General features: G+C 41.7%; 1 protein-coding gene across 1 annotated transcript in view; it reads right to left on the bottom strand.

Annotated features, from left to right (window-relative positions):
* LOC136838938 (ninein-like protein) overlaps positions 1-21621 on the bottom strand; it is a 171671-nt gene extending 150050 nt beyond the window's left edge. The window contains exons 1-2 of the mRNA XM_067104632.1: positions 21531-21621; positions 10272-10463 (exon numbers count right to left, since the gene is read on the bottom strand). Of these exons, the coding sequence (XP_066960733.1) occupies positions 10272-10444 (173 nt within the window). The 5' untranslated portion in view covers positions 10445-10463; positions 21531-21621. The remainder of the gene's footprint in view (positions 1-10271; positions 10464-21530) is intronic.
* Positions 21622-27289: the final 5668 nt, after the last annotated feature.

Raw genomic sequence — 27289 nt, 5'->3', positions numbered from 1 at the left:
CACATAAAATAAAATAATCACTACCCATCCATTAGAACACAATGACTGGTGGGTACTACGGGTACACAGTACCCCCAAGCTTCCCAAAACTCGACCACCTGTATCAAGGCGAAGAGATAGAGAAATAAAATGAATGCCTCCTATCCTTTGTCCCTCAATACCATGCCAGCCATGGACAACAGACCTAAGGTACTGCAATTTTCGTGCAGTCTCTACAAGCAGTCCCCGGTTATCGGCGGGGTTCCGTTTCTGAGGGTGTGATGATAACCGAAAATCGCCACTAACCGAAAATCGGCGTTTTTCGGCGCTGAAAATTGCCGATTTTCGTTGCTAGACAAGCGCCATAAAACCGGATTGCTGTTAACTGAGCCCGCCATTAACCGGGGACTGCCTGTACATCATGTAAATAATGATTAGCAAACACTGAATTACACCTCCAATAGGTGGAGTGAAGGATCGTGGATAGTGATAAGTTATGCTTGAAGGCCAACGAAGTGGTGACTGCTCTTATCTCGTGGGCTTTGACTATACCAATGGGAAAGTCATCCTCTTGAATTTCGAGTGTGACTCGGAGATTACGTCCCTCAAGAAGAAGCCAAAGCATTCTTGGACAGCGGATGGGAGGGGTTTTTGACTGAGCACCAGTGAGAGGGGCCTCTGATCCTCTTAGTCCTCTTGAGATAATGCTTTAATGCTCTTCCCTGACAAAGAGCTCTCTCTTGATCTGTTGCTCCAAGGATGTCCATTAAAGTTCTTGATAGTGAACGAACAGGGCCAGGGATTGGACGGAGATTTGTTCTTAGCTAAAAACTCGAGAGTGAATGAGCAGACCGCATCTTCCTGTGAAAATTCAACTTTCATATCAAAGGCCTGCAGTTCACTAATCCCCTTGGCTGTAGCCAAAGCCACCAGAAAGAGGGTTTTTCTAGTTAAATCCCTGAGAGATAAGGAATGAAGGGGCTCAAATGGAGACTGTTCTTGCAGATCTTGAGTGGACTTCTTCTGTAACTCTGCTGGTACATGTTCCACTGTAGCACGAGGAAAAACTAAAGTGGTCCAAGGGCGCAAAAAGGAGAGCCGACCTTTGGGAGGGAGTGACCCTTTTGCGGTATATTATGATCTCGCCTCTCGAGATTGACAGGTTCTTTACAGAAAACAAGCAATTGGGCTGTAATGACTGACGAGAGGTGACAAATAAAGGAGGGAGGAGCAGAACAAATACAAAAAGTTACCTTAATAATAATTTATTTACAAAAATTTACAAGTGAGTCAGGTCCAGGAGAGAAAAAAAAAACTTAAAATGACCAAATCAATAAACTAACACGTGACAGCAACATAAAATTCACATAATTAAATACAAAAGAATCATAAGACACAGGCAGCATAAAATCATAAACAACAAAAGTAACAATAAATACAAAACAAGCAGCATAGAGGGAAAAAAAAATTGAGAACTGTAAAAACCAACACTGCAGGACAACTAAACAGAGCCGACATGGCAACCATCAAGTCCTCAGAAACAGTTCTCCCAGACTGGACTCCCACGACAGAGCCAATACGACAACCATCGCGTCCAAAAGAATGTTCTCCGCTGCTCTACTGCCGTGACCTGCTGCTGTCCTGGACCTGACTGGCAAAGTCTAACACCATCCACCACACGTCAACTCACCAACAAGAAAAACAAAAAAAACAAAAGGAGGCAACAATCCACCAAGGGAACAATCGACAAACGATTGTTCCTAACACGGTAAAAGAACACCACTGCTCCCTTTTCTTGAGAACTCCCACTGTAAATAAGGCAGCCAGTTCTTGGGAGCCATCCCTAATTGCCTTATCTGTGAATGAGAGGACTCTCAGCCAGTCCAAAGATAAATTCTCTTGAAGAGTGACACAATCTTCAATCTTTAATCTTCTCAGCTAAGGCACCTACAGTTCAGTCTAAGAAACTGAAGATTTTGAAGACCCTGAATGTCCCAAACTAAATGGTCCAGTTCTGAAGATGTGAACAAGATACTGGTGGAGGAAAACGCTGATCTATACGCGAAATCAATCAGGCTGGAGAAGTCCAGTAGCATATGAAAGACACCTCCTCTTTGATAGGTGAGAAGGAGGGGTGTAAAACACAGCCTTGCCAAGATCCCTCTTCTCTGTCAACCAACCCTCAATCCTAGATAAGGCTTCCTTTGATGAAGAGGAAAGGACCATCTTGAGCAGCCTGGAAGACACTGCAGGCTGTCTCATCGTAAACGCTGAACCAAGAGACGTCAGAGTCACTGGAGTGAAGAAGGTTGGGTAACAAAAAAGAAAGTACTTCAAGAGAGCTGTGTACGATGAAGACGGTTGCTACTATTCAATGTCTTCATCACTGGACGAAACAAGAGAAGGAGCAAAGTCCGATGGATCCTGAGTCACTGTAGGAGGTTTCTGAGGGAGACCTAAAATACTTTCCAGACGGTGCTGGACAGGTTCCAACGAAGGATCCTGAACCAAAGGGGTATACGAACCCGCCGAGCCAAACTGAAGGGGCAGGGTCTGGCACCCAGAATGTGGCGCCAAATGCTTGGCAGATGCTGGCACCAAACGGACAGGTGGACACACAGACACAGGTGGGTGCACAAGCACAGAACACTGGGGGCTTAAACACTGAATGCTCTGATCCCATTGGGCGCTCATATCCCACAGGCCACTCAGATCCCACTGGGCACTTGGATCCCACCAGGCACTCAGATCCCACTGGGCGCTCGGATTCAACTGGGCGCTCAGATCCCACTGGGCGCTCAGAACGCTTCTTAAAGGAGGAAGCCCGCTTCGGCGCCAAATACTGGCACTCTACCACTGAAGGTGTAGGAGGCAAATGACCGGGGCTGTCCCAGAAGCTACAGGTAGTCTTGGGACTATGCTCCTGTTTTCTGGGCTGCTTGCAAGGAAGCGGGGATGTGCTCAGAGGTGAATGCATGCCTTATCAATGGCCTTGATGCACTAGAAAAGTGCCAACTACGTCCCTTGCCTGCACTGCAGTCCGAATCACTGGATGACAACGCATGCACTTCCAGATGAACGCCTTTCCAGTGGTTGTCCACCAAGTTCTGGGATCTACATACAACAGGCTCGGCTGAGGAGGCAACCACCCACGGGCAAACCCCACAGACCTCCCTTGGACCTCTGGTTTGCCTCCCCCCCGGTTTAGGGGAGTTTGACAGGGACCTTCATCTAAGAGCATCGGTGGGATGAGTAGTCTCTCCTCCACTGACACTACACTTGCACCATGATCACTTGCACTCATCTTGTCCATGAGATCCTTGACTGAAGCCCGTATTTGGGTTCCAGTATTAAACAAAAGACTGAATTTCTGGTTTATACTGGCTTTGAGGCTGGTGATGGCATTGGGTTCGGAAGGTTGGGAGCTAGGTAACGGAGTTGCTGGAAAATTCTGAGGGCTGGTAATGGGGGAAAAAGCAGTCACAGGCATAGAAAAAATGGGTACATCAGTATCTGTCACAAGTAAGGCATTAATATGCATATGCCTTTTGTTTACTTTCTTAAAGTAAATGTCTTAAAACCAAACATTTCACTGTTCAAAAAATTTGTTTTGACCAAAAATTGTAAATGCTATCTATTTTTTCATGATTTTAGAAGAATTTTTTTTATGCAAAAGTGAACTTTTATGGAAATATTTATTATACAATAGTGACAAAAGAGGAATCAACTGTTAGTGCAAATACGTTAACCTATCATACCACTTGACTTACTAACATTCCAAATCTTTCACTCTTTGAGATTTTTTTGGAGGAATGGGGGAAGGGGGTTGACAACCCTAATTGAGGAAAGGGGTGAAGCTATGGTGAGTGTTCACTTTTCAATATATATATCCCGGTTTCTGACGGTTCCGACTTCGGCGTTCGAGGTTAGAAATTAAAATAAATCCGACATTTGGCCCTTAGAAAAATCATAATAAAAAAACTCAATAATAATGCAGTTTACGTCGTTTCAATGCACCCAGAGCATTAAAAGTAAGGTTTTCTTATGATTTTTGACGATTTTCTTTTCCGGTTTACTGACGATTTTCAGTTCTGACCCCCGCAAGAAGAACGGAACCCCGTAAACACATATCAGAATAAAAATAAAGACATTCTTAGAAAAATTAAAATTATCTCTATGGCTTTCCAAAGCTCCCCTTACACAGAAGAAAAAATATATTTTTAAGATAAAATAAGATTTTATATACTGTATATTTGCCAAGTAATTGCATAGCTACTAGCTTCTACCACAGCAGTCTAACAAAATTCAAATTTTTGCAGTGGCGTTACCATTGTTTGTGTAGGTGACAAGGCTCCGCCCACATTCAGGACTTGTTCAGCAAAGAGCTTCAATTCATTTGAGGCCTGATGTCCATTTGAGGGGAGGAGGGAGGACTCCGATTATGCACCATTGTTTGTGTAGGTGACTAGGCTCCGCCCAGGACTGATAGGTACAACTCAGCAGAGAGCTTCAATTCATTTGAGGCCTGATGTCCATTTGAGGGGAGGAGGGAGGACTCCGATTATGCGTTACCATTGTTTGTGTAGGTGACTAGGCTCCGCCCACATTCAGGACTGATAGGTACAACTCAGCAGAGAGCTTCAATTCATTTGAGGCCTGATGTCCATTTGAGGGGAGGAAGGAGGACTCCGATTATGTAATTACTTGTTAGTATATATGTAAGTGATTTACCAAGTAAATATGTAGTTGATTCCACATTGAAAAGAGGTAGGATACATGGACATATTCTATTCCAAAACTTTAATAAAAGTAATGACTTGGAAACAGAAAGATTGCTAGCACTGGTACAATGCTTGCTGTTCCTTACCTGGTAAGAGAGCTAATGCAGGTGGTTACTGCCTCTAGTCGGTGCTCATCTTAGCTTGTAGAGGGCGTGGCAGTATGGCCAAGAATTGCCCCTACTTCAGTGGGTACTTTGCAGCCATGGAAGTTCACTGATGGTTGCCAAAGATTAAAGAAGGTGCCCTTGCCCTGGGCTTAGACTAGACTAAAATACAATGCTGTCACTTACACTGGAATAAGAACTATCACCCCAACCACTTAAAACTGGAGGGTACCCTGGGTACGATGTACCCCTAGGTTTTCTGTTTGACTCAACACCTTGCATTAAGGTGAGAAGGAAGAGGGACAGAAGACCCTTATGCTTCCTTTCCCAACACCATGCCAGCCATGGATAAAAGACCCAAAGTACAATTCTTGAACACAGGTTCCACGTTTTTAAGATAATGCGAAGCGAATACTGACCTACACTTCCAAAATGTTGATTGCAGAATGGCCTCGAGAGACATGTTATGCCAAAAAGCAAGAGAAGTCGCGACAGCCCAAACCTCATGAGCCTTCACCTTAAAGGTAGGTAAGACGTCCTCTTGAACTTGAGAGTGTGCCTCGGTAATCAAACTTCTGAGGAAAGAGCATTCTTCGACAGGGGACATGAAGGATTCCCCACAGAGCACCAGAGATTGTCTGAAGGTCCTCTGATCTTTTCTGTCCTTCGAAGGTATCACCTCAAGGCTCTCACAGGACAAAGAAGTCTTTCTTATTCCTCTGGTCCGAGGATGTCAGTTAAGTTCTTAATGACGAATGAGCGAGGCCATGGCTTGGAAGCGTCCTCACTCTTGGCGAAGAAAACAAGAGATAGCATAATGTGTTCCCATGCAAAAAGCCTACTCTCTTGTTGAAAGCTTGTAGTAATGCGTTTGGCGGTATCCAACGTCACAAGGAAGTCTTCTTGTGAGGTTCTTAAAAGAGGCCGAGCAGAGAGGTTCGAAAGCTGGGCCTGAGAGCCACTTCAGAACAACGTCTAAATTTCAGAAGACTAATCCTGGGTTTTCTAGTTTGGAAGTTTCAAAGGTTGCTGAGATCCTGGTTTGAGGACAGATCCAGGCCTCTATGCTTAAACACTGAAGAAAGCTTTGACCTATACCCCTTGATAGTGGAAGAAGGCAACTTCCTGTTGGTCCTTAGGAAAAGCAAAAAGTCAGCAATCTGGCTTATAGAAGTCTAAGAAATGTTACTGTGGCTGCACCATCTTCTGAAAACTGCCCACTTGGATTGGTAGAGCTTGCTAGAAGACGATCATCTGCACCTAGCAATAGCTTCTGCAGCCTGCCTCAAAAATCCTTTTGCCCTGACGAGGCTCCTGACAGTCTGAAGCCCGTCAGGGTCAGAGAGGACAATCCTTGATGGAACCTGAAGAAGTGGGGCTGACTGAGCAGCAACTGTTTTGTGGAAGAACCCTTGGGAAGTCCACTTACAGTCACAGCAGATCCGGAAGCCATTCCTTCCTGGGCCAGAACAGAGCAACTAGGGTCACTGAGACGTTCTGGTGAAATGAGAACTTGTTGATCACCTCCCTGATCAACCCGAAAGGCGGAAACTTGTAGACGTCCGAGTTCCTCTGTAAGATGGGTAGTCTGCAGATCCTTTGTGCACTGTTCCTGAGACTGGGAGTTGAGGGGCCAGTCGTCTACGTATATGCTTATGTTGATACCTAGGGGGTGAAGCCATCTCGTGTGGGATGACAGGACTCGCGTGAATACTTGTGGGGCAGTGGAGAGACCGAAACAAAGGGCCCGAAACTGGAAGACTTTGCCCCCGAAGACAAATCTCAGGTATTTCCTGGACTCCGGATGTATTGGAATGTGGAAATACGTGTCCTGCATGCTGAGTGTTATCATCAAGTCGCCCTGCTGGATGGAGGATAACACTGACTAATTTGTCTCCATTTTGAACTTCGTCTTCTGTATGAAGAAGTTCAAAGCACTGATGTCGAGGACAGGTCTCCATTCCCGATAACTTGGGGACCATGAACAAGCGGTTGTAAAATCCTCTTGAAGTCCAATCCTCCACTACCTCTATGGTCTTCTTTACAAGGGAAGACACTTCCTCCAAGAGCAGCTATGAACTTCTCAGAGCCCTGCAAGTATGCCGTCACTGCGATTGGCGAATTCACGAGAGGAGGGTATTCTAAGAATGGGATCGAGTAACCCACTTTGAGAACTCAGGTCGTCCAAGGCTCTGCACCTCTTGCACTCCACCTCTCCCAGAAGAGGGAGAGTCTGGCTCTCATGGGTGCACGAAGGATAGAGGAGTCACTTCTTGGAAGAGGTTTTGGTTCAAGTCCTCTTGATGGACCTAGCGGAGAAACGCACCTTGGAGTGGGGCCTTGAGAAAACCTGTCTGCCTCCACAAAAGGGATGCTGTTGTAGAGGGGAGACAGACTTGGCAGAAAAGGCAGAAAGTTCCTTGGGGCACTTTAAAGATTGTGCAAGAAGGTCTGGGTTGATTTTTTCTGCAAATCAGTGGCAATCTCCTTCACTGCTGATAGAAGAAACAAATTCTGCTTACCCAAGGGGGAATATGAAAGTGCAGACTTCTGACCTGACGTCACTCCTCTCGTGGTGAAGGAGCACCACAATTCCCTCTTCTTCAAAACTCCCATGGTGAAAAGACTTGCAACTTCGAAGGAGCCATCCCTCACTGCCTTATCCGCACAGGATAAAATGCCCAGCCAATCTGCAGCCAAGTCAGGCGCTAAAACGTCATGATCTATTTTCAAGGCAAGAGCTCCTATCGACCAGTCTAGAAAGCTGAAGGCTTCCTGTACTTTAAACAAGTGCTCCACGAGGTGATTAAACTCTGAAGAAGCAAAGAAAACTTTAGCTGAAGAAAAAACCCAGCGACAAGCTGAGTCTATCAAACCTGAGAAGTCACCTTGGGAAGAGGCAGCACCTCCCAAGGAAGGAGCTTCTTTGGTCGAATAAGACAGATATCTCCTGGTCGTCAATCTAGCAGGAGGAAAGGCAAAAGTAGCTTCCCTTGTTCCCTCTTAACGGACAACCAATCTTCTACCTCTCTAAGTGTCTTTCTCGCAGGCGAAGAGAGAGGCATCTATGGTAGGCGCGAACTAGAATCTGCTGGGTTTCTCATAAGGAACATGGAAGTGGGTGACACTGGAGCAGCTGGCTGGAAGTGTGAGAGGAAGGTTGCCAAAAGATATCTCATCAGGGAAGCATAAGCTGTAGGAGGAGGGTCTAGTACTACTACTTCCTCCTCTCAAGAAACAGGTGAAAAAAATAAGGTCTTGAGAAGGCATATGTGAAGGGGGAGCCTTATGCAGAAAGCCCAAAACATCTTCCAACTGCTTCTTGACATGTGCGAAAGAAGGATCTTCAGGCACGTGAGCAGGAGACGGTGACGTAGGTGTGCGTTCAGTGGAAGTCGGGTGGCAGTTGGCGTTGGGTGCTCGGTTAGCGCCGAGCACTTTGTGGGAGCTGAACTGGCTCGAGGAGAGTGCTCTAGAGTTTGAGACGAGCGCTCGATGACTGGGAGACGGTCTGGCAAACACTCTGGACGTTCATATGGTCACCCAGAAGAAGAAGAAGAGCATTTTTTAGAAGAGCGCTATGAGCTGAGTGATGAAGTTCAGCATGTGACGGCTTGGAAGAAGAGCGAATGGGGCTGTGCCAAGTACCACAACCCGGTTGCGGACTAGTGGAATGGTCTTTTGCACGCTTTGGAGAAAAGGGAGAGGCGTCTCTATCATGACGTCTCTTCAAGGGGTGAGATTCACCTGGGAAGTGCCAAAAACGCCTCTTATTAGCACTAGAGTCACTATCGGAGTCAGACAATATCTGGTGGGAGCTCATTGTGACACCTTTCCAATGGCTGTCAGAATTACGAAGCACTGAGTCGGACGAGGGGGCAACTGCCCGTGGACAAACCTCGCTAACCTCCCTTGGACCTCCGGTATGTCTGCTCCCAGGTTCAGGGAGTGTGACATTGACCTTTGTCTGGGAGCATCAGCAGGATGGTCAGCCACCTCCTCCACTGGCACTGACACTGACATTTGTTTAATACAGGGTACTCTGGACTTCGTCCATAAGGACTTTAAGCAATTCACCCAACTTAGACGTAGTATTAACTACGAGATCGAATTTACAATCAACCTTACTCTCGCAGCTGGCTACGGTACCGGGATAGGAAGCACGGGAGCCAGGAATAGGAGCTGATGGAGAATTATTAGGAGGACTAAGGATGGGGGATAAAGCATGGGCTGGAGAAGGAATGTTACGGTCAATGAGTTTAAGGTTAATGACAGTGAGCTCTACTCTATACACTCTGAGCTCTTCTTTTGGCTCTAACAGCCACCTCCCTTTTCCTATCTTTAACTAACTTATCCAAATAAGACCTAAGAACCTTCCACTTCATCTCATCCCATCCAACACATTCATCACAAGTGAGATCTATTGAACACTCTTGTCCTCTACATTTTGCACAGATCATATGACTATCGTAGGTTACTTTGGTCATTTGGGTCTTGCAACCCTCCCTACAATACCTAATACTTGATGAACTGGAATCAGACATCATAAATAAACTGTAGAAAAACCACTAGGCTAAGCTGAAAAGCTATCAAAATACTAGGTGCTTCACCAAATCCTCGGGAAAAGCAAAGAAAAAAACCTCAAATTCAACTACCAAACCATTCAATGTTGATGGTAAAGCCAGCAGAAAAGTAGTGATGATTGCTGTTAATGTTGTACCTATTGTTCCCCAACAGAGGGCGGGGTAGTTACCTACACTATAAATAAACAAATCACTACTGAGAACTTCAAATTTTTAACTGCCGCACAAGTAGAAAGTATAGCTGCGTAATTACTTGGTAAATTACATATATGAAATTTGAATTTTGTCAGACTGCCATGGTAGAAGCTAGTAGCTATGTAATTACTTGGTGAGTCACTTATATAAAAATATATTGTACTTCAAACCAAATTCTGACCAAAAAAGCAGTGAAGCAAACATCCAGAGCAAGGATAACACAAATCCAATGACAATAAAGACATAACCAATCACAACAGTAATACTAAAACAAACTGCTTTCCTTGAACAATACTCTACATATATAACACATACTCTAAACGTCAATTTTCTTGACAGCAGGGGACTACTAGTCTGCCTTTTTTAAGAAAATGCCTAAATACAACACCAGAGTCCCTTAACAATGCCCAAAGTACTAGTGGATTTGAGCACTTATCATATCTATATTCTCATACTCTAACATGAAGCACGTGTACCTCCTAACACAACATGGTAAGTCTTGAACCCTTCTACAACCAACATGGTACAAAGTGATCTAATATAGTGATACCATTCTTCCATATACTGAATATGTATCTGAACTTATCAGCTAATTACCAAAAAAACCTATGCCAAAGACATCATCTTACCTGTGCTTGCGTAGTCTATTCAGAAGTTCATTTGTACAATTTCCTAGTTGAAGCTTTGCACACAACTGTTGGAGCCCTCGCAATGTGAGGGATCCTAGTGGTGTTAATTCACACTCACTAAACAAACTGCGAAGTTGCTCTTCAGGAGTCCTGCTGGTAGATCCACTGGCCATTGCATGTACACTTGTCCATCTGCAATAAATCATTATTAAACTCTATACTGTATACAGCTAGCCAAATATATTGATATCTAACAGTTTTGTGTGCATGAACAATTTAATTTGCAGAAGACACTACTTAAATTAAATTACAATAACTTAGATATTGTATTAAAACCCTGCTGAATACACCCCCTCCTGTCTTAGAGATAGAGGGATTCTTGTGATGTGAAAAGTAACAACAAAGTTTACATAATTTTTTTAATATAAATTGTTTAAAAATAAATTTTTAACGTAATTTTTATTTCCCCCATATATATGTAAGAGTATTCTTAGGTGCAGGCTGGAAATAGTCACTGAAACTTGGTAACGAGACGTTTGTTTGGCAGCCTCTGATTGGCTGGTACTGGGAGGTAGATGGCTTGCTCACTGTCTCATTTTTACATCTGTAGCTCAGAAAACTAGCAATATGTTTATATTTCTTCATTTATCTCATGTTTTGCACAAGTTAGGAAAGTTTTGGTCATACAATAGGATTCCGTATTAAATGTACAACTAAATCATGATTTCCTGAAATCAATAAAATAAAACACAAAGGAATTACAACAAGTAAAAGTGAAGAGAGAAACAACTAAACCATGATTTCCTGAAATCAATAAAATAAAACACAAAGGAATTACAACAAGTAAAAGTGAAGAGAGAAGCTTTTAATTCTTTATACCTGTTTTTATTTATCTTCGGATAAACGTGAGATAAATGGAGAAATATAAACATACTGCTAGTTTTCTGAGCTACCGATGTAAAAAGGAGACACTGAGCGAGCCGCCTACCTCCCGGTACCAGCCAATCAGAGGCCGCCAAACAAACGTCTCGTAGGCCCAAGAATCTACCTTAAGTGAACCAGGTATAGTATGGCAGCTAAAACCTGAAATTCGCGGTAGTGATCTTTTTTGGCGTAGGTAGTTAACCTGCCCACTTTAAAGGGAAGAGATGATCAACTCAACAAAGAGCTTCAATTTGTTTGGCCTTGCCTTATGTCCATGTGAGGAAGAAGGGAGGGCTCCCATTCTGTAATTACTTGATATGTATATATAAAACTTTATTTTATTACAAAAATGTAATTTTTATATAAGTAACTTACCAGTAATTACATAGCTGATTCCCACACTGAGAGGAGGTGGGATACATGGACATATTCCACCCAAAAACATTGGTACATGTGATGAATTTGAGAATAGAAAAAATTGCCAGCATTGATACAATGCTTGTTTTTTCCTTACCTGGTAAGAGAGCTGCTGCAGGAAAATACTGCCTCTGGGTGGCGCTCATCTTAACCTGTAGCGATGTGGCGCACCTGCTACATAAATGGGAGCTTTACAGCAAACGACATTTCTGAATGCTAGTAAAGCATAAAATTTTGCCCCTTCCCTAGGCACAGCACCATCACAAAAAACATCCAGATAAACAATGCTGTTACCTACACCATAAAATTAAAAAACACCACCACCCATCCATTAAAAACCTGGAGGGTATCCAAGCACATAGTACCCCCAAACTCCCCTCAGACTCAACACCCTAATTCAAGGCGAAGAGATTAAGGATAGAAGGGATGCTTCCTACACTTCCTCCCCCAACACCATGCCAGCTGCTGATAACGGTCCTAAGGTACTGCAATTACTAAAAACTGTTCCACTTCCCACAAGTAGTGGGATGCAAAGACTGACTTACATTTCCAATACAGTACGTCACTTGGAGAATGGAAGAGAGAGAGAGAGAGAGAGGTTGTACTTAAAAGCTAACGACGTAGCTACAGTACTGATTTTGTGAGCTCTGACTTTAAAAACAGGAAATAATGCTTCTCCAATCTGAGAATGAGCTTCACAGCATTCTTCAAAAGGGGTCGAGAGGGGTCTTTGACAAAACACCATAGACTACTGGAAGGTCCTCCAGTCTTCTCAGTTCTATGTAGATAATATTTTAAAGCCATCACAGGGCAAAGTACTCTCTCTTCATCCTCCCCACCTAACACTTCCACTAAATTCTTGATGCTAAAATAACAAGACCAGGACTTTGGATGGAGTCTTGTTCTTCGCAAGGAATCCAAGGGTATAAGAACAGACTGCATTGCCTTGAGCGAATCTGATCCTCCTGTCGATTGCATGTACTTCACTGACCCTCTCAACAGTTGCTAAGGCTACCAGGAAGAAGGTCTTCTCAGTGAGATTCCTAAAGGACGTGGAGTTAAGAGGTTTGAACTGAGGCCCAGAGAGCCATTTAAGTACCACATCTAAATTCCATGACACTAGCTCTGTATTCCTCTGCTTACAGGTGTCGAATGATCTAATAAGATCAGAAAGTCCTGATTTGTAGATAGGTCCAGGCAAAAAACACGCAAAAAACAGAGTTGAGCATGGCCCTGTAGCCTTTAATCGTGGAAGAGGACAAGCCTCTGGAGGTCCTCGTAAATAAAAGAAAATCTGCGATTACTGTTACAGCTGTCTGAGAAGACAAGATGCCACTTCTTCTGCACCAAGCGCGGAAGATTGACCACTTGTTCTGGTACACCTTACTGCCTGTCTGATGTCTGCATTTCAAAATAGCTTCTGCAGCTGCTTTTGAAAATCCTCTAGTTCTGAGGAGTTTCTTGACAGTCTGTAACCTTTCAGAGCTAGAGTGGACAACCCTTGATGAAACCATCTGAAGTAGGGTTGTCTGAGAAGACTGTACTTCTGTGGTTGGAGCCTTGGGAAATCTCATAGAAGCCCCATGAGATCCAGGAACCACTATCTTAGGGGCCATCAATGTCATTGACGCATTCTGGTGGGATTGGAACTTTTTCAAGACATCTCTTATCATGCTGAACGGAGGGAAGGCATACAGATCTTTGTCTGACCAGTCATGCAGCATGGCATCCGTCGCCCTCGCTAAGGGATCTGGAACTGGTGAACAAAACAGAGGGAGACGATGGCTTCTTGAAGTCGCGAAGAGGTCCAGAGTAGGTCTTCCCCACAGCTTCCAAAGGTCTAGACAAAGTGGATCTAAAGTCCATCCAGTGGGAATGACTTGATTGTGTCTGCTCAGCTGGTCTGCCAAGACATTCAGTCTGCCTTGGACGAATCTGGTCACTACTTTCGTCTGATTCTGGTTTGTCCATAGGAGGAGATCCCTTGCTGCTTTGCAGAGGGAAAACAAATGAGTTCACCCCTGCTTGCTTATGTAGGACAGGGTTGTGGTGTTGTCCAAACGGACCATCACTGTCTTGCTGAACACCCCTAATGCAAAAGCTTGTAAACCCAAGTGAATCGCCTTTAACTCCTTTACATTTATGTAATAATTTTTCTGCTCCGGTGACCATATCACGCAGACTTCCTTGTCTCCCAAGAGAGCTTCCCAGCCTATGTCTGACGTGTCTACATAAAAGTTTCGGTCAAGGTTCTGAGTGAAAAGGGGTTTCCCTTCTAGCAGCTTGTCTTGTGACCTCCACCAAAGCAGGTGCTTACTGATCTCCTGGGTCACAGGGAAAACAAAAGTGTCTGGGTGACTTTTCCTGTCCCAGCTGGCTCTGCAGAAAAACTGAAGTACTCTCAAATGGAGCCTTCCCGGATAGACGAACTGCTCTATGGAGGCCTAAGTTCTGAGGAGACTCATCCATTTGTTGGCTGAGCAGGTCTGAAGGGAGAGGAACTTGTCTACTGTTCATAGACAGGACTCCACTCTCTTGGGAGACAGAAAAGCCCAAAAAACTTGAGAGTTCAGTGTCATCCCTAAATATACTATCTCCTGAGACGGAACCAGCTAGGACTTTTGAAGATTGATTAAAAGACCTAGATCCTGAGCAAGAAGGGTCTTCTGAAGGTCCTCCATGCACTGTTCCTTCGTCGGTGAGCGAAGAAGCCAGTAGTCCAAGTAGAGCAAGATGTTGATGCCCCTGAGGTGGAGCCATCCTGTAAGAGCGGTGAGAACGCGAGTGAATACTTGAGGGGCCATCGATAGTCCGAAACATAGGGCTCAAAACTGGAAGACCTGGTCCTGGAAAACGAATCTCAGGTACTTCCTTGAGTCCGGGTGCATGGGAACATGGAAGTACGCCATCCTGCATGTCCACCATCCAGTCTCCTTGGTGAATGGGTGACAGAATAGAGTGATTTGTCTCCATTCTGAATTTTGTCTTCTAACGAAGACATTCAGAGCACTGAGATCCAGAACTGGTCTCCAACCTCCTGAAGCCTATGGGGACTAAACAGAGACAATTGTAGAACCCCCTCTGAGCTCACATCCTACTGCCCTCTTCTTGAGGAGGGAGGAAACTTCTTCCGAGAGGACTGAGAACCTCTCTGAGCCTAAGGAGTAGGTGGTCAAGACAATGGGCTTCTTGAGTAATGGAGGTTTTTCTCTGAATGGGATAGAATAGCCCTCCCTTAAGACTTTGACAATCCACAGCTCCACTCCTTCTCGCTCCACCTCTCCCAAAACAGAGGGTGCCTGGCACCTACTGGGGCACGGAGGACATGGTTTTCACTTTCTTGAGGAAGTTTAGTTGGAGGCTTCTTAATGGCTCGAGACAAAAAACAGACGTTCACTCGAGGTCTAGATTGAGACCTTTGTCTACCTCCACGAAAGGGATAAGGCTGTAGAGGCGAGGCCGACTTGGTGCTGAAAGAGGCAGCTCTTTTGGGTGCCTTGAAGACTGTGACAAAAGATCCTGAGTTGATATATTTTGCAGGATTGATACAATCTCGTTGACCATCGACCACAGGAACAAGTACAGTAGTCACGAACCAGGGGAGAAAAGAAGTGCAGACTTCTATGCTGTAGTAACTCCCTTGGTGGTTTATCAACACCACAACTCCCTCTTCTTTAAAACACTCATTGTAAAAAGAGAGGCCAACTCTCGAGAAGCATCTCTGATGCCTTTATCAGTGTACAAGAGGACACCAAGAAAATCCAAGGCAAAGTCCGCAGGCAAAGAAGGGCAGTCCTGTATCTTCGGGGCAAGGGTGCCCACTGACCAATCCAAAAAAACTGATCACTTCAAATACTTTGAACATGTTCCTGAGCAAATGATCAATTTCAGCTGAGGAAAAGGCGATCTACGTGGAGTCAACGAGACTGGAGTCCCCCTGCGAGGAGGCAGCGGCACCCAAGGAGGAGCTTCTCCGGTGGCGTAAGAAGAATATCTTCGGAGAGACAATCGAGAAGGGGGGTAATTGAAGGAAGCCTTCCCTTGCTCTCTCTTGACTGAGAGCCAATTCTTTATTTCGCTCAGCGCCCTCCTTGCCGAAGTAGAGAGCACCATTTTGGGCAGCCTGGAGGACTCCACCGGTTGAATGCTCAACTGGAACGTGGACGCAGGTGAGGACGGAGCCACTGGTGAGAAGAAGGCAGGGAAACTACTAAGTGGTAAACGTAGAAGCGCTGCATAAGCCAAAGGAGAGGGAAGAATCTTTCTCTACATCCTCATTCAATTCCACCTCAACAGACGACACTGGTGATAAGGACAATTCCGTTGCAAACTTAGCAGCAGGGGGAGACTTCTTAAAAAAAACCTAAGATATCATCCAGTTGCTGCTGGATGGGAGCAAATGACTGATCTACAACTGAAGGAGCGAGAGTCTGGCGGCAGGAAGTTGAAGGCGCAAAAGCTGGCACTGGCGCTGGGCACTTAGGAGACTGGACAAGCAGGAGTTTCCGTATGCATGGGCGCTACTGGGCACTTGGCAGCTTCCGAGAACTTGGGTGCTAATGGGCGCTCGGACACTGCTGCACTATCAGGCGCTACTGGGCGCTTGTGTCTGCGAATGGAAGAAGAGCGCTTGGGCGCCAACCTTTGATGTTCTACATCCAAACGCACTGGCGAGAAATGTTCCAGGCTATCCCAAAAACTGCAGGAAGGCTCTGAATCTCTTACTTTCTTTCAAGGCACCTGAGGGGTGTGTGTGTGGTATCCACTGCAGTCCTTGTCAATGGCCTTGACTCATCACTGAAACACCATTGGTGCCTCTTTTCAGGGCTAGATGCCTCTGAACTTGAGGAAAGACGATGCACTTCCGAAAAGATGCCTTTCCACTGGCTGTTTGTCATGTCCTGGGACTTTACTACAGATGCGACTGAGGGGCTGACTACCCATGGGCAGACCCCACCGACCTACCTTGGGCCTCCGGTGCGGCTTCTCCGGGGTTCAGGGGAGTGTGCCAGAGACCTTTGCCTAGGAGAATCTGCGGGACAGGGAGCCAGCTTCTCCACCAACACTTCACTAACACTGTTAGTACTCACTTTACTCACTTGGTCCATTAGGGCTCAGACCGAAGCCCCTAACTGGGCCATAGAATTCACAATCAACTCGAACTTCTGAGTGAATTTGGACTCAAGGTTGGCAATGGCATTGGGGTTGGAGGTGAGGGAGCCAGGTGCAAGATCAGGTGGTACAGCTGCAGAACTGGGAATAGGGGAGGTTAAAGGAACAGAGACAATAGGCACATCAATGCTACTAGAAGATATAGCAGATACCTGACTAACTGTAATCTTATTATCATTCCTAACTGTCGCTTTTCTCCTCGTGTCCCTAGTAGCTCAGATAAATGAGAATTTAACACTTCCCATTATTCTGAATCCCTATCAACACATTCAGTACAAGTTAATTCTATAGAACAAATTGTATGCGAATCATACTTTACTGAAGTCAATCTCGTATTGCAGCCTTAGCTACAATAACGAGTACTAGACGTACTTGCGTCGGACATGGTTAACGAAGTAAGTTGGCTTTCAAAAAAGTCTTAATATTGAAAAATAAGTCTCAATAGTGAATATAGTCAAAATCATGAAAAAAATATGGACTTCTAAGAAAACCCAAAAGTGTTAATTGTAGAGGGCTATCAAAAGGAAAAAGGAATACTTCACCAATCTGTCACTAATGTGTCTCAAACCAACAGACAGCAAAGCAAATGAATTCCAAAAATAGCTGAAAGCCCACAACCTTCGTCGTAAGCCGGCAGAAACAAACTGAAGTTCTTTGCTGAATTATTCCTCTTCTCCGAAAGTGGGCAGGGTTAACTACCTACAGCAAAACAAAAGAAAGCTACTGTAAATTTCAAATTTTTGCTGCCGTACTAGTTAGAAACTATAGCTATGTAATTACTTGGTAAGTTACTTATATAAATTGCAATTTACAGTACATTTTAAAATGTCACATTCCCAGTAATGGCAAAGAGTAACAGAATAATTCTTCATTCAGTCTGGCATAGGGATAACAGAGTGATAAGGCCCTGAGCCTGAGTGAGAAGTGTTTGGGATCTCACTTGTAAAAAGGAAACTCTTGGAGGACTAAGCGTGACCCTAAGAGGGATGACACAAGTCAGATGGTAGCTCAATCTGTCAAAAACCAATAATGGGTTAGATTATAGATGTAATGGTGGCCTACCCCTTATTAAAAGGCAGAGTAGAGAGAGTCATATCTTAATGAATGAAGCTCTAAAACTGGATGCTTAATTAAGCATTTACCTGTCTGTGCCCAACCAACATGCACTCAGCAAAAACTGCTGCCTTGCAGAGAATTAAATAAGGTGGAAGGAATAGACTTAGTCACTCTGCCAATCACCACAAGCTTTCTCACCAAGTATTCTAGCGAGATATTTTTCTGTCTGATATGAACTTAGGTGACTACACAACCTGTTGAGCAGCCACCAAAGGTCCCAGGTGGAAGGTGTCCATGGACTTCTGGGCAACATCACCCTGGCAGAATGAGGTAAAGGTAGTCTACCTTTCCAGATCTATCTTCATCACCTGTGAAACCAAAATGTTCTTCAAAAATGCCCGGGTCAGTTCAATACACCTGAGTTTGTGGGCTCTTGCCTGAACTGCAATTAATCTTAAACAACTCAGGTTTGAATAACAGCCGAGAGGAAAAGAGAAGAAAAAGCTAAGGGCACTTAAGTCATGGGAGAAGGAATTGAGACCCTTTCACACGTTTACCGACTCTCTCAAGACGTGTAGTTAATATCAATTGTCAAATTCCTCTTTAGGTAGAATCAAAGTCTTTGGGGTAAAGGATGGGCCCATTGTAGCCTCTGTAAAAACAGATTTGGATTTCTCCTCTGCTTAAATTTTGCACCCACAACTATGCCCATCCACATGAGGGGAGGTCTTTCAACAATGCAGAGCTGCATTCTTGAAAAGCAGATCAACAAGATGTACTGCCATCCTAAGGATGATCCAAGACCCAGAGCAGCTGCAATACAGTACAACTAAACATCACTCATTGTTCTACAGCTGAAGCTCTGCAATCAAATACTGTAGTTTACCCTTGTCAAGGAGCTTACAGAAAATGAAATGGATGAGAAAAGTGATCTTTTTAGGAAGTACATGGATGAGAGAGAAAATGCAGATGATTCTTCAAAGGCTAAGGCAACCAGAACTACAGTATAACTCATCCTGAACTTACATGACCTGATAGCAAAATCTGGGGATCACAGTAACTAAACTTTATCTGATAAGCAATTATTTCATACAAGTTCCAAGGGAGGTGTACAAATCCACCTACACAACCACATTTCTACATCTTGAGTCAACCATCATGTACCGGTATCTACATCCCTTCCCAATATCACATAAATATTACTTCTGCTGCCATTGTGTTCCTCTTTTAAATGTTTATGGAATACATTTTGATACTACATTTGCTCCCACTTTTTCTTTATACTCCTTGTTTGAGTATAACCAAGAATGTTTTCTGAGTATTTGTGGAACATACCAAGATTGTTTGTCATGTGCCTCCAAATAGTATAGTAAAGAATTACCTTGATGGGTTGCCTAACTCTTTACAAATGGGATAAAAAATAAGTGATAAGAATATAAAATGCACATTCACCTGTTCTCAGCACGAAGAGCATTAAAAAGGCTAAATCTGCTGAATTTACAATTCTCAGAATAAATCCGTACGATAACCTTAAATGATTTCCAAACACAAACATAATCAAAACAGTGTGTCAGATGACATTACAGCACTTCTACTTCAGTACTGCAAGTATTAGGCTATCACATAGAGAGAGAGAGAGAGAGAGAGAGAGAGAGAGAGAGAGAGAGAGAGAGAGAGAGAGAGAGAGAGAGAGAGAGAGAGTGAGAGAGATTCTGCTAAGAAACTCACCTACAAACTTGTATTGTGCACACACACACCCAAACACCTTCCCCCTCTCCCCCTACTTTCCATTTTTTATTTCTTGGTGTTTTATTATAATTTCACTGCATATAATTATGACAAAAAAAATAATACTGCCAGATCATCACTACCAGTCAATGATAACATGCATTTCATACTCTGCACTGTACAGTAAGGTATTTATAATCATAAACTGTTTATTTACATTTAAAAAATTTTCTTATTAATACTGTGTATAAGAAATACTGTATCCACAACTTTTTCATTACTCTTTGCACCATATGGCCAATAATGGTTATAAGATGTATACAGGGTTTATATGGGCATAACTAGGCCAACTTTACACAAATACACAAATAACTCATTTATGCAATAGAAATGTGCAACAAAGTGCAACAACAGTAGTTTCTAGAATTCATCCTAACATACTAAAGATGCAGTGAGAGCTTTGCACACCTGGATTCCTGTTTAGCACCTTAATCATAATTTTACTAATTACAAAGCTGCATCAGTGGCATTTGAAAATTATTTCACAGTTTTGTAGTTCTGCATGAAAAAATAATGTGTAAATAGGAGTGATCATATCAAATATTGCAAATCAGTGTACAAAAGTTGTATAAATGATCTAACAGAGCTTGGACTTCCCAGCACAGCCCTACAATGTTTTTGTAGATTCAAAGACAATATGGTCTGGGCTATTGTTGGGGATAATGAAAACTAATAATTTGATACTACAAGTCTTAGCCAGATACACGAACTATAAATTTTCCAAACTGGTTGTCAGGTTTTTGTGTTTTTGACAACTGCTGTTTGTACAAACCACTTGTTTTTCTCCCCTCCCCTTTAGTAGGCTAAACATTCAGTAACCTTGCATAGCCTACAGCAGTAAGCATTAAAATACTTTAACCTATCAGATTGTTATAGTGTACTGGCCTTCGACCTGTGTTAGCTCATCCAAAGTAAAGCAGTCCTAACCTCCCATAGTTAATTTAGTCTAGGCCATGGATGTGCTAATTGTCTTGGGTTAGGCCTAAGAATATTGTAGTGAAATGGATTCCTTATTAAAATTACCCTACCATAAAACTGAAAATATGTGAGTAACTGTAAAGATGGCCGCACAAAAATATTGTTTATTACAAGAACTTTTTGTTTATACAATATAGAATGGAGTGTATATAATGCAGTACCTACAGGTGAGATAATCAGAGAAATTCAGTGATAATGAGACACTGGCAGTCTTTTGTCTATATTCTCATGTCCACCCTGAGGTGCAGGTACTAACATGATAGAAGCTCTGTGGGGCACCGTATTTAGTACCAGTTCCTCAGGGATGAAAGTAAAAATATACGCAAAAGTAAATTTCTTCTTATCTCTGTAAAATTCTCAAATTACCTCACCTGTACAGCATTATAGCATACACCCTTTCCTAATTTGTTAGCCAAAAAACGATAGTAATAAACGATATGTTCGTGCGGCCTTCTCTTTTACATTTACCAAGATCTGTCCATAACTATTCACTTGGAGAAAACACACAACCAGGGTAGCCTAGGCTACTCTGGGTCTACGATACCCTATACCTTGGATGGGCATTGGATCACCTTCACAATCCAAGTCAGGTAAGATTTTGATTACGCGAATGCAATTTTCTCTGAAAAAAGAAATAAACAGCGCCCAGAAGTGGTTATGATTTCAAATGTGCCAGTGACTAAATTCCAGCCTAATAGCCTATTACCATTGAAGGGTTTGGCGCGCTCAAAGTCCCAATTGGTCTTAAATCCCAGGGCAACAAAGGTAGGCGGACACTTTCACTAAGAAAGGACTTGAAAGCGGTCCCAAAACAGTCATGTAACCACTAATTCACTTTCGCAATGGTTCCTACAAAGCGCCTTTAAGTGTAACTATTGCGTAGTCTAACCCACTGAGGAATGTAATGATCGATACTTGACTGACCTCCGTTATTCACTCGCTCATCCAGTTAGTCATGTAAACACACCTGACATTTATAGACGGTACAAGACTCTCACCTGTACAGGATTCGACTCGCTGCGGAGGATCGTTACAAACGGCTGGATTCTATAGGTTCATAGATCTCTAACTCCTGCTTCCTGCTTCGTCGTCGTCACTGCTCGCTTCACAAACACTTCTGTCGGCACACTAATGTATATATCCTGTTGAAATAGGTACGAAACAAACGAAGTTACTGTCGTTATCGTTATTAGTTTAGGTTATGGTTTACATATGTCTATTGCCCTTAACACGTCCTATTTTTTCCTATACCCTGCTGAAGTTTCAAGCTTCAGTAATTAGTGACCCTCAAGCAACCATTTCAATTGCATCACTTTTATACTTTACATTTTACTAGTTTTTCTTTAATTTTAACTTTTCACTTTCAACACTTATTTCATCCTCACTTACCGGTTAGAGTTTCGTCTATGTAAATAAACACTGTCCTCTTCATTGCACAGGTCACAATGATCGTCTCCATTTTGTTTCCTTGGAAACAGCTGACAGATTTTGCATACTTTTGCTTTCACTATCTAAGCTCACTGTCACTTCCTACTGTAAATGGACTTTTGGTCATTTAATTCCTCGTTACACACACACACACACACACACACACACACACACACACACACACACACACACACACACACATATATATATATATATATATATATATATATATATATATATATATATATATATCGTGGTTATGGTTAGTCCTCAGCATGCATCAAAGAACATATAAGAAAATAATGCTAGTCCACAGCATATTACAACATGCAGAAAAATAGTAATACAATAGTGATATATATATATATATATATATATATATATATATATATATATATATATATATATATATATATATATATATACTATATATATATATATATATGTGTGTGTGTGTGTGTGTGTGTATGTGTGTAAGTATCCTTATCTATATTCTTCCTCAGTTTCTTTTCGTAGTGCTTTCTTTCAACAATTCATCAGGTTACTGTATACAAATGCTTTAAGTTTATCGTACAGTATATTATCTGTACTGTTTGTACAGCATTTTCCATTTAAATCTTCTAGTTGGTCTTTCATTATCTCTTTTATTACTATTTTTCTGCATATTTTGATATGCTGTGGATTGGCATTATTTTCGTACGCTCTCTCATGTTCGAGACTAGCCATATCCACGACTCTTGTCGCAGAACCCAAGTAAGAAGATTGTGTTTTCTCGGGTATATCTCAAATAGTCTTGTATTTTCCCATTCTTTCCACTCCTTCCATATTTCTCCGTTTCCCGAAGATATATACAATACTAAGATTTTACTCTTCTTCATTAGACTAATATCTTTGGCCACATTTTGTGTAAATCAATCTCCAAGTAATCTGTACTCTCACAAATTGTATATGGCCTTACTTTACCCCTGATTTGATTATGCCTTCTTTATTTTTCTTTGCTAACTGTAAGTACTGCTGTCTTATCCGATTTATTACTGAAAGCAAATTTCTTTGGCCGTTCAGTTTTAGTGACTCTCTGGCGATATTCTTTTTTGTCTTATATTTTTTCCTGCCTCTACTGTTAAATTTATCTATATTGTTACAGGCTAGGAATGCGAGTTCTTCCCTGTCTAACGTACTTTTGAACTTCTGTGGGTTCTGTTATTACAGCAGGATAACTGATAGTTCCGATCCAGTTTTCATTCCTTTTCTGCATTATCAAAGCTTCTTTCCAGCCAATCATTTCGTTTAGTTCTATTATGCAATACTTCGAGTTTAAATTATCAAAATGCTCATATGCATCGTCAAATCTTATGTACGCTAGTCCTACAAGGTGCGACCTTATAATTTATTACTGCATTTGTTGCTAGAGGTACTCGACTGTTGACATTACTGTGAACTCTACACACTAAAACCTACTAAGTTTCTCACTCTTCTTTTCTTTTGCTTTTATATTTCCTAGTTTTTTAAAAATTAATGTTTTGCTCACACTGCTCGTATTAAACATTCATCCTCTATGTTCTATGTTCTAGTTCCATTTTGCCTCGCCGTTTAAGTAGGGATAGGATCTCCATTCACTCTGTGGAAAATATTTGTTTCGATGTTCTTCACTGCCAATGGCTTCCCGCTATTTCTTTGCCTTTTTGTTATTACGACATTATTAATGCCTTGTCTTTCATTTGTAAATTCATTCTTTAATCCTGACAGGTCAGCCCTACACTATTTTTTAGCATTTGTTCTTTCTGTTATGCATTCATGGTGGAGAGTGCTTATTTCTTCTTTCGTTCCTTCTTCTTCATTACTCTTATCCCTTCTTCAGTCTTTCGTTTGTCCCCAGTTTTCACTGAACCTTTCATATATAGGCTACCCTCTTTTTAATTCATCTACATCATCCACTTTCTCTGTTACGTTTCCTTTCTAATTTCATTGCTGTTGTTTGTTTTTTCCCAATAAATTTCCTTGGTGAATTCCTAGAATGCTGGACTACTTAGTGCCTTTAAGGAATTATTAACCATGGCGTTTCTTTATTGTCTCCCCTCCTTTCTCTTTGTCTTCTATTAAATAATCTTCTTTCACAATCCCACTCTGCCGAAGGTGCTCTGTGGGACCAGCAAACTCTTTTTCCGAATAGACAACTGTGCAGACATTCGGAGAGTTTCAGCATACCTCATATTACTTGTCAATTTCAAACTATCATAACACTCATAAAATAAGAAAACCTTTAGTTTTTTCTAGAAAAACTTGATATTTTCAGTTCCCCGATGCAAAATGGAGCTTACTGTACAATCTTGAGACAGAAAATTTGAATGCTCTAAAGCCAACATTCGAAGACCATCTTGGCTTCGATAACTTTAAACCATCAGTAGCTTTTCTTGTGTTGAATCCAGTCGTTGGGTGTATTAGACGCGGCTAATCTTTCAAATACTTAGACTTCCACTTGATAGCGTGTTGGATCATAATACGTATTTGGAGCATTATTCCAGCTATGATACTCAAACAAATAAAATGGTAATCCTATCCCGAGGATAAAGACGGTTACCCGCACCTTCTCTCTCTTTTCATCAAAGGAGGTAAAACATTTTTATTAATGCTCTTGGAAGTTAGAGGCTTTTTCTTTAATAATTCATGCATGTTTATCTCTTTACAGATGAGAATAACTTTTTCCTGACTGGTTTCCTACTCAGTGTAGTCTGTAAGTAAAATGCCATCATGTAGAAACTCAAGCTGTTCAAATCCTATTAGGTCACTTCATTCTCATCGTCACCCGGAAGGCCTGTAGTAACACTCCCGCAATCTAGTTTGTTAAACTTTAATGCTGCACAGGATATCCCAATGAATAGCACATACGAATGCTCTCATTCTGGGAGATTTAGTTTAGTATTCTCACTGCACATCTTGGCCTCACTTGAGCCCCATTATATGTATTGAAGGAGATGGATCATCGGGTGATCGTTTTCATGTTTTCCTCATATGATTCCACGAAGTCAACACCTGGCATTTCTGTATCTTGCTGAACATAACCATTACCTACCGTTTGGAAAGTTATGTTTATGATTTCATGTAATGACTACGTGCAAACTCTAATCTTAAATTTTAAATGTTGTATCCGATCTTTGAAAGCTACATTCTTCGTCATGTCTTCTGATGAGCCATTTGTACACTCTTTTGAGCTTCCGATTTTTTAAAAACTACTAACCGTAAAGAAGCTAAGCATTAATCATACCATACAAGTAAAATAACAAACTATGACATGGTATACAATTGACAGATGCTGGATGATGTGCAGTATTATAGCCAATGGGCTCGTCTCTCGAGGAAGTCAAAGTTACCGCAGCCATGCATCTAAATTTTATAAATTTCTCCTTGACAGCCAACCCATATTTTCAATTCCCTTATAAAAGGTGTTTTATTACCACAAAATTAAGAGTAATTTAGCAAATTCTTCAACTTTAGCAGATATTTTCTTTAAAATAAATCACATTTATTAGCTATTTATTGCTACAGTCTTTAATGGACATTTTACGATAGCTGGCGGCGGCTCCTGACAAAAGTATCAATGACTTACAGTAATACGGAAGGATTTGGTTATGCCTTGGCATGTAGTAAATATTTTTCAGATTAACTGTAAATTTTTCAGCTACCTGATATCTCAGTCATATCTTGAGACGAACGACAATTGGACTACTCTTCATCTGAAACGACAAAAGAAGAAAAACAACAAGTCGTTCTTAGCGGGGTCTACAGAAGAATCTGCATTACACCCCGGTAAAGGGAACTCGAGCATAGTTTGTATTCGTAATTAAAAACGAGTTTGAGTATCTCAAAAGTTTCTGCCTCAGTTCCATTTCAGAATATAACTATACATGACAGTTCAATAGATCTTTGCAGTATTTTAAGAGATTCCACTTCTCACGGAGTTAACAAGGGTAAGTCCATCTCCGGTACATTTTATGTTCGCAACTTTTTTTTTCCCCATGGGAAAACCGTTACACCTGTTCCTTCCTCATGCCGTAAAGGCTTCGGTAAGACCGCAAGGGAGAAAAAAAGCACCAACAAAGTCTCTTAAGGCTTAACATAAAGCCTTGTTGACGGGATTACCAAATACTGCCATTTCTAGGAACGCGTTTCACAGATCTATTGTATTGAATAGCAGCATCTCGGTTGACCTACATATCACACAGGCTTCCCTTTTATGTTTAGCTTTCACTTCCTAGTTTCCCCTGTCAGTCGTCTTTATTCTTGACGATAAATTCTTGTCGATGTTACTATTCACGCGTTTCTCTGGGTAGGGAATTTTTGTTCTTTAATTTCAGAGTCAAAACAAATGAAAATCTAAACAGATAGAGGTGAAATATGCAAATCCACAATCACAATGTCATTCATAAAATATAGGCTATATACTATACGTCTGAAAGTGATCAAGAAAAACATAATTATAATAATATGAAAACCATCGAACGCCTTGTATAGTAAATATATTCTATCACTTCCTAATAAAGTATGGACGTCCGATATCGCCGTGGAATTTAAAATATCCAGGAGAGAAAGAAAAAGAACTATATCGCATTAGTTGAAACCTAAACTGTTGCGATACACCAACCAAAGGAAGACTTACAAAAACTTTCCGTTACGTAAGCAATCACACCCAATTTCTTTCGATCCTTGCTGACTCTGTTGACAGAGAAGCTGTCGAAAGCAAAACACAAAAGCAACAACAATCACTGCAATACCACTGGTGAAACTGACATTTTCATTATCATTACGACTACTATTTCCACTCAAAACAAAATCATAATTTTAAAAATACCATTAGTGATTAACAACAACAAGTACGATACATTTCAGCAAATGACGTAAAACATATTTCGTTAATTTCAGCCAGTTCCTGGTTTCGCTTGCGGCTAATTTGCGGTGTCGGAGCTGTAATTAGCATATTCTAGCGCGATCAGAAGTTGCATGGGATATACTGTACACTGCATATTCTCTCTCTCTCTACATACATGCATAAATGGATATATATATATATATATATATATATATATATATATATATATATATATATATATATATATATATATACGAGACACATATATATGTATATATATATATATATATATATATATATATATATATATATATATATATATATATATATATATATATACACGATTTGAGGGGTAAATCTAGAGGGTGGTATCCTTCCGATTTACTGGGTA

The sequence above is a fragment of the Macrobrachium rosenbergii genome, chromosome 5 (genome assembly GCF_040412425.1).
Source record: "Macrobrachium rosenbergii isolate ZJJX-2024 chromosome 5, ASM4041242v1, whole genome shotgun sequence".
Taxonomy (NCBI): domain Eukaryota; kingdom Metazoa; phylum Arthropoda; class Malacostraca; order Decapoda; family Palaemonidae; genus Macrobrachium; species Macrobrachium rosenbergii.
This window is presented reverse-complemented; position numbering and strand designations above follow the sequence as displayed.